The sequence below is a fragment of the Myodes glareolus genome, chromosome 15 (assembly GCF_982192425.1).
Source record: "Myodes glareolus chromosome 15, mMyoGla1.1, whole genome shotgun sequence".
NCBI classification, from domain to species: Eukaryota; Metazoa; Chordata; class Mammalia; order Rodentia; family Cricetidae; genus Myodes; species Myodes glareolus.
The window spans coordinates 36,917,440-36,930,872 of NC_142040.1; the positions used below are offsets into that span (position 1 = coordinate 36,917,440).

The window sequence follows — 13,433 nt, forward strand, 5'->3', positions numbered from 1 at the left end:
TAAATTTTTGAATTTTTTTGTCGAGCTCTTTATTAGGCCATCACATTTCTCCCATGTGGCAATTAGCACTGTAGAATAAAATTCATTGAAGTCTACTTACCCTGCCACAAGATTGGCAGGAGATCCTTAGTTCTTGCCCTTAGTGCACGACTGCAGCCTGGGCAAAGCAACAGCGAGCAGGCTTTGTCCTCCACAAGCTTACATCCTAAGATGTACAGTTTCTAGGGATGCCTAGGGAACTGGAAAATCTTAATTTGCGGTGAGCCCAAAGGAAGGTTTCTGCATGGCGTTAGCCTCTGAATTAGCAGGCTGAGAACAAATCACCCTGACCCAGGTGAATGGGCACCACCGTCAACTCTTAAGGGCCCCAATACAGTAGATGGGGTGAAGGGAGGCAAATGGCGTTCTCAGTCAGAGCTGGGACATGTGTGCTCTCAGACACCAGTGCTGCTGGTTTGCAGAGCTCCAGTCTGGAACTGGCATTTCCTTCCCTCTCTCTCGCCTCCTTACCTGTCTCAGGTCTTTGGAAGGACTGAGTTGCCAGTGCCTTCCTTGACTCTCCAGCTTGTACAAGGCCCGAAGATTGAGGCCATGTTTATTGATGCCTCTATAAGAACCTGAAGCTAATTCCTGCAGTAAAGAGAGAAGAATGTATATATCTATATCTGTCCTTCAGGCTATGTGTCACTGTGGAAGCATGACTCTTGGAGATTGGGTTTTAAGGTGATATAGGAGGAGCGGAATTCTAAGGCTGCATTTTTCTGAGTTGCTTTGTGTGTTTCTAGCATTGTCTCATCTCTTGGATTTGAAACACTGATAATTCTATTCCTTATAATAAAGAGCATACTGATAGACTGTATTATGAAGTATATATAGAGATACTCAAGATGTGCCTCAGGTACTTCATATCAACCCCTGATAGGATATGAGATTCTGAGTGATTCCATATCTTCTCAGCACTTTGTAAGAGATTTGGGAAGGTGATGACATTGCTTGGTTGCTTCCAATGTCACCGGAGCAAATGCTTGTTGAAAATGATGAGCCCTGGGACGGGAATTCCCAGATCAGGCACACGTCAATGGCTTGTGTTTCTGAGTGTGTCAGGACCAGAGCCGCCTGTGCTGCACTCTCAGGCATAAATTGCTGAAAGTCAAAGTCAGAATCACTTCCCATGACTGGCTCAAGTACAGTAAGCTCCCAGCTTTTCCAGGACATCTGCTGGTAAAATGACCTTGGTTGGGAAATAGATCCAGCTAAAGTACAGGAGCTCCATCCCTTAGTGAAATATGGAAGGGTCCAGCGGTATGGGCATGTTGGGCCATCCCTTCTAAGGTAGAAGAGTAATTACATATAACACTTGCTACACCCGAGAGAGGGCCTCGTGATCCCCAGGCCTGGGTGGATTTGGAAGCCACATTCTCCCCACTGGAGTGTGTCTCTCTGGCCCATTACCGAATGGCAGGAAAACTGTTGCTAGCTTATTTCATGACTCAGAATAAAGAATGTCTCTTTCTGGGTCTACACTACTGTGCAAGTAAGTGCCTCGTGACTTCACTGGTCCGGCGGAGCTTGGGCTTGCCAGTAGCAGATGAGCAGATGGGGTGGTTGTTTTGAGCCATGTGCACAGCTCAGTAGGCAATTCATGACCCAAGGTTGTAGGATTTTGGAGCAAGGCCCTGTCAGTATCGAAATTAAAATCAATAAGATAGAAACAGCTCAGCAATAAAACTGAAACAACAATTAAAAAAAGCATTTTCTCAAAAAGAAAAACCAAGGGCTGGGTAGATTCATTGTTAGCTCCTTTTTTAAAAATTATAATATCAGCTTGAAATGAGGAGTCTGGAGCAGGCTTGCCTTTAAATATTGGCCCTGGAGTGTCCTAGCTATGTGATATTGACAATGCCACCTTTAAGAATGGCTGTCACATTCAGATCTTCCTAAGGAATGTGGTGACTTCGGATATTCTCTTCTCGGTGCTCTTCAGTTAGGAAGAGGGGAAGTGTCTAGAATAAAACCAGATGACCAGAAGTAGCCTTTAATTTTGTTTAGAGACTCAAGTCTCTAAGTAGGTTGGGAGGGTCAAGGAAGCAAACTACGTTCAGAGAGAAGGGCAGACTAGGAGCATGCGCTAATGGTCATCAATTGTTCAGAGTGCTTGGGTCATTTAGAGAATGAGCCGTTAAGTGTCCAGCAATCAAGAATGATTTCATAGAACCCGTGGCAGAAGAGTGGCTGGTCAGCTAGCCTTTCCGCCCATCCTCCCATGCCTTACTGTGTGTACATTGCGTTGCAGTGTGAATTTTAAGGACTCTACTTACAGGTCCTGGGTTAACATCTTTAGCAGGTGCTGTAGACCCTTGCCTTCTGTCTTGCATGTGACTAGTGCAATTTCAGTGACAAGCATAGAAAGTTCAATGATGACCCTGAGATTCAATTTCTTAAATGCTAGTATATTTTTTCATTTAAAACTGAGATTTTACTACCTGGTCCTGGTTGTCCTTCAGTAGCATCAGGACTGGAGCAGCTGACTACCCAGACTGAGTCTGTGATCTCCACAGAACAGATCACCTTTCTGGAGGCAGCACCCTCCCTGCCTCAGCTGCCTTGCCGCTCTCTATAAGTAAAGGGGAATATAATAAACCTGTTAGTATTTCTGTAAGTCCAGGTGAATCCTTTTGTTAATGTCCCCTATCTACATATATGTTTAGTTTCCTAAAAGGACCCTAGTAGATGAAGTCATATTATTTTTATGAGAGACAATATTATGCCTTCCTGCCAGCATTTGCTTGTTTAATATGATTCAGCTGTGTATTATAAGTGTCTCGTGCGCAGATCCTGTATCATTTTAAATTTCTGACTTCTACATGTTTATCCATGGGCTTTCATGGACTATTTAAAAGTAAATTTGATCCCTAGCATGGAAAAAAGAGCAAGACTTAGTCGGACATTACCTTTCATCGGTATTAATTTTTCCAGACAAAGTAAAAGTGAACCATACACTTCCACATCTATTTCAGAAGCTCTGCCCTCTCCTGGTGTGGAGAGCAATGGATTAGATGTGCCCTTTCTTTTGTGTGTCGTTCTCCTGAGATCATAGGCTCTCCTTGGGGAGCACATCCCAAGCCTCCGTTGTCCTCCCTAACTCCTTCAAAGTAATCAGTAAGTAGTTCTTGATGCCTGTGCTCAGGAGAAGCCTCTGGATGTATTTTTTAGTGCCTTGGTGACAGTGAAGATTGAATACCTGTGCCCTCACTCGTGACAGCTACCTAAGGAAGCAAAATAAAGTGCCTTGAAACTCTTAAAGATAGGTGTGGCGAGACCGCTCAGTATTTAAGAGCACTGGCTGCTCTTGCAGAGGACCAGGGTTCGAAATCCAGCACCCACAGGGCAACTCTCAACGTGTAACTTCAGTTCCAGGGAAGCCAATGCCCTCTTCCAGCCTACGCAGGCATCAGGCACGCACATGGTACAGATACATACATCCAGGCAAAACACTTACACACTTAAAACAAGGATAAATCTTAAAAATGAAAGGCCTCCTGTTTACGGGATTAGGAAGAGGCAGAGTATCTTCCTGCCATTAATCTACAGATCTGAAGCAATCTCTCTATCATGAGTCTGTCGATGGGTGTACACAGGGTGTACAGAGCCACGAGCAGGCAGGCAGGAAGGCAGTTCACACACATAGAGCAATGAGCACAGCCAGGAGCCTCAGAAGAGGAGACAGTTGTGTGTGTGTGGGGGGGGGGGTATGTAGAAGGACAAGCACCATGAGCAAACCAAATACTGGAACTTGCTCTGTGTATAAACAGCCTTGCACCTGTGATCCGACCGCCATATCAGGGCAGGTGTTCCACAGTGATCAGGAACTGACACCTCCTGCCTAGGATGTGGCGCAGGTGTTAGGAAAAATGCCACAGTCTGTTGAGCTGATGGCAGATTCTGAGAAGATACTGGTCCACTTCTTCCACTCCAGAGAACTGACCAAAAGGACCACCTAGCAGGCAAATTGTAATTGATGTCTAAGATTTTGGCTTTCTTTCTTTCGGTTCTTAGATTATTTGACATGTTTGCTTGTAGGTGACGGAAAAGACATTCAGGGGCAACTGTATCCTAAACACAAGGCGTCAATGAACTTGGGGGTTAGTTTTCATTTATTCTTATGTTTTTCCAGACCAGCCTCTAACCCGTTATCCTCCTGTCTCAGCCCCTGGAGTTACCGTACAGTTTGAAGAGTGGGAGAGACACTAATTAAGCAGCCTTGGTGACATTGCCACCGCTCCTTCTTTCAGACTCAGAACTTGCCTTGATGTACAACGACTCCTCCGTCCTCGAGAACCACCACTTGGCCGTGGGGTTTAAGTTGCTCCAAGAAGAAAACTGTGACATTTTCCAGAATCTGACCAAAAAGCAAAGACAATCTTTAAGGAAAATGGTCATTGACATTGTAAGTACCTAACAAAACTGATTCACGTTCTTAGAGATGATAACGGCGCTGGGTTTGGGACGTGGACCTGTCAAAACTGCCTCTGCTGCCCCTGGCAGTGTTCCACTAGAATAGCATCTCTGTTCTTAACAGTTGGGATTTAAGATTTGCAGCATCAGTCAGACCCCTGCAGGCTCCCTGATCTCTGCAAGCCCCCCTGAGTCCTGGTCAATTGATTCTCTGGGCCTCCTTCTCACAGTGTCCCTGACCCCCCTGGTTCCTCCGATCCTTCTCCCCCTCCTCTGCAGAATTCCCCAAGCTCCACCTAATATTTGGTGTTATGACTGAGTAGCTTCGTATGCTTATGGGATTCCCAACAGAGGAGCAGGGAACTGTCTCTGACTCTTTTGCCTACTTGTGGGGACCCTTTTCCTCCTTCTGGGTTGTCTCCTCCAGCCCTGATGTGATGCCATGTGCTTAGACTTATTGCAAATAGCTATGCCATGTCTGAGTGTTAGGTTGATGTCCCTGGGAGGCCAGCTCTTTTCTGAGAGGAAGTGGAGGGGTGTGAATCTGGCGGAGAAGGGAGGCAGTGGGGAGAGACTTGAGGAGAGGGGAGGGAGGGGGAAACTCTGGTCAGGATATAATATACGAGAGGAAGAAAAACCAAAAGACTCAGTGCTTGGGCTGTTTTCTTTGCTTCTCTTGGCCAGTGACAGGCAGAGAAGAATGACTAAGCAAATACAGGCCATTCCCTGCAGCTCCAACAGAGTCTGTCCACCTCCCACCCACACAGAAATCCCCTCAACTAGACTCTTTTCCCTGCGTACATTATTCAGAGGAATCTCTGGGTACTATAAAATTATACTTAATTTTTTAAAAAATTTTTATTTAAGCATTCATCTTACAGTTTATTCTTCTTTTTACAAATCAATCCCAGTTCCCCTTCCCACCTCCTCTACCACTCCCCCCACCCTATCCCCCACCCTATCCCCCACCAGCTCCTCAGAGATGGTAAGGCCTCCCCTGGGAAGTCAATTAAGTCCATCCCATCACCTCCTTAGAACAGGACCAAGCAGCTCCTTACTCTCCCCCTGCCTCCTTGTGCCTAGGCTAAGGTATCTCTCCATAGAGAATGGGCCCCACAATAGCATTATATTTAAATTGCACCTATTAATTTGTTTGGGTCTGTGTGCACACACACACACTCCCTGGTGTTCCGGTGGACTCAGAGGATGGTTTGTGGGAGTCAGTTCTTTTCCTTCCACCACCTGTGTCCTAAAGATCAGATTCAGAACATCAGCCATGGTGACAGGCACCTTGACCCACGGAGCCATCTCGTCAGCCCCAGCATACCCTTTTATTTTTATGCTTTGTTGTTCACAGGGAGACGTCATTCATCCTAGACCACCAAAACAAACTAACCCGAATACTTTGTATCCCACGTGCATCTGAGTAGCTCTGAATCAGCTAGGGAAGTACAGTAATGGCTGCCTAGTTCAGAACAAGCACAGGAAATACGATGGTGTACTTACCTTGAAAGTGGTGGCCGGGTACTTTTAGGTTTCTGTGTTGTATATGTGTTTTCTGGGCTCCGGGAAAACTTGAGAGCCAAGAGGAAAAGAGCTCCCCGAGGTGTTTTCTCTCTTCCTTTTCAGACTCAAAATAATTTCTCTGTCCATTGGCAGTTTTGTTTTTCCTTTCGGCCTTCTTCCCTCATGAAACAATCTTTGCCCTGCCAGGTACTTGCGACAGACATGTCAAAGCACATGAACCTGCTGGCTGATTTGAAGACGATGGTAGAAACGAAGAAGGTGACAAGCTCTGGAGTCCTCCTCCTTGACAACTATTCTGACAGGATCCAGGTAAGTCAGCGTCTGTGTTTGCTCGTTCTGCGCATGTCAGTGACTCTGCATAAGCCAGGAGCTGTTTCTTCTCTCTCCCATCTCATATGTCCAGAAGCTACAGGCAGGATCTCTCTCTTTTTTATTGAGAAATGTGGTTTTCGTACAGTATTTTTCTGATCATAGCTTTCCCTCCCCACCTTCATCCCAAACCTGCCTCCCTACCCACTCAACTCCCAAGTCCATTTCTCCCTCTCATTTAGAAATCAAAACAAAACCAGAATTGAAAAGAAAAATACAAGAAACATACAAACAAAATCCATACAAACACACAATTAGAAGTCATAATATACAAACAAAAGACAGATAAGACAAAGAAAAAGGTATCCAGTCCTTTGTACTTAAACAGGTAAAATCTTATTGACCTGTTCATTTGCATATACACTAACAACAAGTTAACATCCAAAGACCAGCCATTTGAGCATCTGTGAAATTTGATAATTCATGAACACAGTGTCTCTCATGACACTTAGGTGCAGAAGTGGCATAATTCAGAACTATTAATACATATTAATAATATGTTAGCCACAGAGCCCCTCCCTACCATGGTTGAGCCGTTTGTAATAAACCTGACACCACTGTATTTCTAAGTGTCACGGTCACCTGATACAGATGCCGAGTAAAGCATGCCTCCGCCCGCCTTAGGTCCTGCAGAATATGGTGCACTGTGCAGATCTGAGCAACCCCACGAAGCCGCTCCAGCTGTACCGCCAGTGGACGGACCGGATAATGGAGGAGTTCTTCCGCCAGGGGGACCGGGAGCGGGAACGTGGCATGGAGATCAGTCCCATGTGTGACAAGCACAACGCCTCTGTGGAAAAATCACAGGTAAAGCCCCAACTCGGAGAACGGGCTGAGCCGCAGCTGAAGCGGTTGACTGTTCTAGCTTCACCTCCACCTCCCTGCATTTTGTTTTTCTTTTTGTTAATTAATTTTAATTTGGATTTGGCATGGTAGATTTCACTGCTGTTGATGAGCCAAAGACTCTTAGGATTTACAGTGGCACAGCCACACATATTTTACTATAATTCATTCACGTGACTATATTCATCTAATGTACTTCTGTACATAGAATACTTGGCTTATTTCAGTTATCTGGGTTCTCTGCAAATTGACTGTTCTCAAATAAGGTCCAGGCCCCAGGCCCTACTATGTAAATAACTGAAAAAAATGAGAATGAAATGTATGCCCTGGCAATGCTGACGCATGCATGGGCAGCTCATATATGGCGGTTCTCTTGAACTTGTCCCTATTGGGTTTCATGGTCTAAGTTGATGACAACGGACCAGGTCTCTTCCTCAAGAGGGCACCAGATCTCATTACACATGGTTGTGCACCACCATGCGGTTGCTGCGAATTGAACTCAGGACCTTTGGAAGAATAGGCAATGCTCTTAACTGCTGAGCCATCTCCCCAGCCCATGTAAATAACTAGTATTCTCTATATTGTAAGCATCCCTTGAACTAAGAGTTCTAACTTTGGCCAGCTAGTAACCACACTTCACCATCTGTTGACTCCAGTAGTGACGAATTTACCCAACCCAAGTTAGTAGTCTTCTATGCAGCATCGGTGGGGAACCATGGTTTGGTTGAGCCTTTTCGAGGTTCTCAGTCCCCACTGAATTTCTTTTCTTTTATGACCAGGTGGGCTTCATAGACTATATTGTTCATCCCCTCTGGGAGACATGGGCAGACCTCGTCCATCCTGATGCCCAGGACATTTTGGACACTTTGGAGGACAATCGTGAGTGGTACCAGAGCACAATCCCCCAGAGCCCCTCCCCGGCACCCGATGACCAAGAGGAGGGCCGGCAGGGCCAAACTGAAAAATTCCAGTTTGAACTAACCTTAGAGGAAGACGGCGAGTCAGACACTGAGAAGGACAGCGGAAGTCAAGTAGAGGAAGACACTAGCTGTAGTGACTCCAAGACGCTGTGCACTCAAGACTCGGAGTCCACGGAAATTCCCCTGGATGAGCAGGTCGAAGAGGAGGCGGTAGCAGAAGAGGAGGCAAGCCAGCCTGACACTTGTGTCATAGACGATGGTTGTCCTGACACGTAACAGTGTAAAAGACTGTCCCACTTTTTTTTTCTTTTTTTTTTTTTTAGTAGAAAAATTGTTTCCAAAGTGCATGTCACATGCCACAACCATGGTCACACCTCACTATCATCTGCCAGGACGTTTGTTGAACAAAACTGACCTTGAACTACTCAGTCTGGCGCTCAGGAATACCGCAACCAGTTCTTTCACCTCCATGTCATCGGAGCAAGGGGGGGAACGTCGTCACGGACATGACTTTGACGTGATTTCAGCTTGGCAGAGCTGACAAGGCAGAGAAAATCGACTCCAGCTGTTTTCGAGGGAGCTCGGCTCATCGGGCTGCCCCCAAAGTAGATGCAGGTGGCAGGATTCCTTCCGGGTTTGTGTGCAGAAATTTTAAAGAAGAGAGAAGGCATTCGAGGGACGGAGTAAACTCACTGCTGAAGCGATGAAAATGTCACGAACAGGACACGGCATCAGCCTGTGCCCAGGAGGAGGATGAGCCGCAGAAATTGCATAATTTTCTAATTTCAAGTCTTCCTGATACATGACTGAACAGTGTGGTTCAGCGAGCCACACTCACCTCTACGTTTTGTATGATATGTAAAACAGATTTTTTGTAGAGCTTACTTTTATTATTAAATGTATTGAGGTATTATATTTAAAAAAAACTGTTCAGAACTTCATCTGCCACTGGTTATTTTTTTTCTAAGGAGTAACTTGCAAGTTTTCAGTACAGATCAGTGAGACACACTGGATAAATCTCATTTACAAATTTTACTTGCACCTTAGAGTTCATAGCAATCAGACTGATTTGTAGTGATCTCTTGTTTTATATACCAATGACTTCCATAACCTTAAAACAGAGAAACAACTTTCTGTTGCCGGAAACCCGTTTTGTAAGTGTCGGTTGACTCCGCCTCTTATTTCAGTCCTCCCCCCCAGCCCCAACCAGGAGAATCGCTCCCCATCACTGCTTCCTCCACGGTGTGCGAAGTGAGTATTTATTCTGTAATCCTTTCTGTGTGCATTCTGTCAAATGTGTCTTAAGCCTCCTGGAAGCTCAGTCCTCAGTTGGTGTTGTCCGAAGTAAATGGGCGATATAGAAATACACCCAGTAGCCGAGAGTCCGGCTTTTTCAGGCATCTTCCTACCTACTGCCTTCTGATGCCTTTTTCTTTTTTTTTTTTCTCTGTCCCTTACAGTCACGACACATCCGCCCATCACTCTACTGTTGCTCACAGTCGGGTACAATAAGAGAGACATTTGTCCTTCATGCCGCACTGTCTAATGTGTGTTCCAGCCTCTGCCCGTGTCAAGGGTGTCAGTGTCGCTAGGGTTGATGTTCATTTCTGCCACACGGTTCTGTGTCATCACTAGCTTTTCCTCTGGGGTTGCGGAGGGAAACAAGCTAAGTGTGCACACGCAGTTCTGAAGAATGCTAGCAGACTCTCTCAGCCCAGGACCGGGACAACTGTGGTTTGAACATGGACATAAGTCCTCCATGAGGAGTGTCCCTGGAAAGTCACTCTCAGGGTAGCAGCTCCTCTCCCTGAAAATTGCCATCAATATTATTGCTCCATGAGCTTGCCCTATAGGAAGGACTACTTCAGACACAGAATTGATGGTGCCACTGGCATCAGGGCAGGGTAGTTATACAATGCAATCTAAAACCTTAGATTGACAGATTCTGCCTCAATACAATATTAAGAGGGAATTCCAGATTTCAACCATGGAACTTCATTGATTTTTATATATTAACTCCCAGTGTTAACTTGCTGAGCGTGGTTCACCTCAGGCAGCATATGTATAGTCTATGTATAGATCTTAGGTGGATCCTCGGAGTTTGGAGCCCCTGTTATTTTTTCTTTTTGGCATCCAAATGGGGAGTAAAAGGGAGCGTGGTATATAACTAAATGAAAAATGGTAAGTCTGAAAAAAACACACTTAAAACTTCTCTAGGAAGCTGTGGGCTGGTCACTGGGAAAGTAAGTCGTCAGCCAGGGAAATCACCCATGCTGAACCGAAACCCTGCTTCAATCTCTTTAGTCCCAAGGATGCTTAGAACCTTTGCTACAAAAAAAGGTTTCTGATCTTTACCATAGGACAGGATACGAATCAAATAACTGACCGCTAGAGTGCCAGCTTCCCTTCCTTGTAAAGAGCAAACGGAGAATAATCCGCCTCGTGTGACCAGACCTTTCACAAGACATTTGGGCACCTGTTTCTCTTTTCTTTTTATGCATCCCTGAAGGGGCTCCCGAAGGAAGGGCAAAGAGTCTAGAGTCGATTCCCCCTTCCTAAATCATCCTCGCTCCTTTCCCTCCCTCCACGTGGCATTTCCCCCCCCCCCCCCAGAGTGCCTGCAGCCTTCACAATGAAAAGAACAGCAGTATGTTATAAAGAGATCCGTACCTGCCAGGGTTGGTAACCGCACTAATGGAGCCTGCGTTGGTTCTTAACGGCACTGTGTTACAACGGCAGCCAGCGATGGACAATCAAGCTCTAGCAGACACATAATATCCAAGGAGTTAGAGACTAGCGTCCTATACCTACTGTCTGTTCGCCACCCCTACCCCTTTACTGTGTCCCCTTGCTCACTCACTCTCCCACCAAGGTGTGGCTCACAATACACACTGCATTAAAAAGAACATCTTTATACAAGTGGCTTTATTTCCTAAAATGCCATAAGAAAATGCAATATCTGGGTACTGTATGGGGGAAACCAAGTCCAAGTTTGCATAAAACCAGTACATTTCAGCTTGCAAGTTACTGAGGGCGATAACGCTGTTTTTGTTTGGTTTTCATTCACATCAGTTCTAAAATACGAGTAAACCGTATCGATAGAACAAACTGCAGATAAGGAAAGAAAAAAACTTGAATGAAACAGATTTTACAGAAAGCTTTATGATAATTTTAATGCATTATTTATTTTTTTGTGCCATGCATTTTTTTTCCTCACCAAATGACCTTACCTGTAATACAGTCTTGTTTGTCTGTTTACAACCGTGTATTTATTGCAATGTACATAATGTAATGTTAATTGTAAATTATCAGTTCTTATTAAAACATCGTCCCACGATGGGATGGTGTTGACATATTTGGAAACTCTTGGTGAGAGAATGAATGGTGTGTATACATACTCCTTGTACATTTTTCTTTTCTTCTGTAATATAGTCTTGTCATCCTAGAGCTTGTTTATGGAAGATTCAAGAAAAAATATAAAATACATAAAGATATATAAATTTAAATATCATAGCTGCAGGTCTTTGGTCCCAGGGCTGTGCCTTAACTGTAACCAATATTTTCTTCTGTTTTGCTGCATTTCAAAGTACGGGGATAGTGGCTTGGGCTGGGCGTTTTGTATCCACACGCTTCCCTGATGGAATTCCCTGATGGGATTTCTGGCAGTAGCTGGATTTTACAAAGACTAGACATGACTGGTGGAGAACCTCCTGACACTTTTGAGATACACGCTCCTAAGCACCTGTCTCCATGGAGCACGGCTGCACGGATGGTGACTGTTTCCCAGCTGAATGCCAGGAGCCATTTCACCTGGACGTACGGCCTTGGTTCCCTTACTCCCAAACCTGTACTAGAGAAACGTTCTTCTCCAGTGATTATAGGATGACTTGTTGGCTTCTGGACCTTACAGGAAGATGAGTTTGATTTGCAACAGGAGCCATAGGTCACTCATCTTGGTTAGTCCCCTGCTCATCAGCTTCCTGTCATACCAAAAAAATTATACAATTTTCAATACTATTTTTTCCTTCAAGATCAAATTTATATATGTATAATACATACTACATATGTATAATACATATACATACACACTGTTTGAATATATACATATATATGTGTGTAAATCATCTAACTTAAACATAGTTCTGTGACAATGCCAATTCCCATAATGTAAGGAACTCATATCTCTCTGCAAGTGTTTCTGTAAAATGTCTGTCCTTGTAGGATTGTTAAGTGTGACCTTGCACAATGGCAAGTCCTGAAAGCCACGAGAGCTTCCTGGTGGAAAATGTGGCCACGTCTCACTGCAGCTCAGCCCTTAGCACGTGTGGCACAGTGAAAAGACAGATTCTTTTTTTCTAGGAAAAACGAGCCTCCTGTTATTTTATTTTTTGACACAAACTGTAGATTTTAGCAGCCCTGGCCCAAAGGAATTTGATTACTTTTGTTTTAAACAGTACAAACGGGACACTATACTTACAAAATACATCCTTACTGATTTCAGTTTTTTTTAAACTGTTTCCTTTCTTTGGGTGTGTTTTCCGCGTGGTAAGCTGTGTGTGAGCATCACAGATGGTGATTCTGTTAGTGGTTTCTTAGCCTCTCCTACAGCCCATGGGGATAGTACTGTACATCAATACCTTCATATAAAATTTTTATATGCAATGAAAATAAAAGCATGGGTTGATTCTGCCTACTTACGATTTGGTCTTTTCCAAAGAAATCATGTTTTAAATGGCACTTTACTCAGCACACATTTCCAACAGTAGTGACCATTTTTTTTGACGTGACAAGCTAGTTAGTGATCTCACGTCAGGGCAGATATTCATAACTGGGTGAAACCAAATGATGCTAATCTTTTGATATAAAAATCCCTCAGTTCATTTGTATGACATATGAGATGAAACACACTGCTTTCTAAGGAGGTCCGGGAAGGGGTCGCCTACTTTTAAATAAACCATCTGGTAGACCAGAATCTGTCACTCTGATGTTCAAGAGTTTACTTAGACGCCCATCTGCATGTGTCAAGCTTCTGGGATTTGCAGGGCAGGAGACATAGGTCTGTTTCCCCGGGGCCTTGTTCTCTGGGTGACAGAGGCATAGAATGGTTGAGGACACATGCCAGTAGAGCTGTGGTCAGAACAGGGAAGACGCTCAGTGGCGCTTGAGAGGAGGAAGGAGAGCCAGGCAGAGAAAACATTTACAAAATATCCTAAAATGCAAATGAGCTTGAGATACCTGGAGGAGAGTAAGAATAGGGAGGACGTGCAGGGCCTGGAGCCAAGAGGCCGTTTATAGTTGTCCTATGTAAAGAACATGCTG

At 44.6% G+C, this 13,433-nt stretch overlaps 1 protein-coding gene across 11 annotated transcripts in view; it reads left to right on the forward strand.

Moving 5' to 3' along the window:
* The window catches only part of Pde4d (phosphodiesterase 4D), a 1,387,978-nt gene extending 1,375,171 nt beyond the window's left edge, over positions 1-12,807 (forward strand). For all 11 annotated transcript variants that reach the window (XM_085676945.2, XM_085676942.2, XM_048442991.3 and 8 more), the window contains 4 exons: positions 4,293-4,447; positions 6,169-6,291; positions 6,976-7,158; positions 7,974-12,807. In XM_085676945.2, the coding sequence (XP_085533071.1) occupies positions 4,293-4,447; positions 6,169-6,291; positions 6,976-7,158; positions 7,974-8,390 (878 nt within the window). In that variant the 3' untranslated portion in view covers positions 8,391-12,807. The remainder of the gene's footprint in view (positions 1-4,292; positions 4,448-6,168; positions 6,292-6,975; positions 7,159-7,973) is intronic.
* The last annotated feature ends 626 nt before the right edge of the window (positions 12,808-13,433 follow it).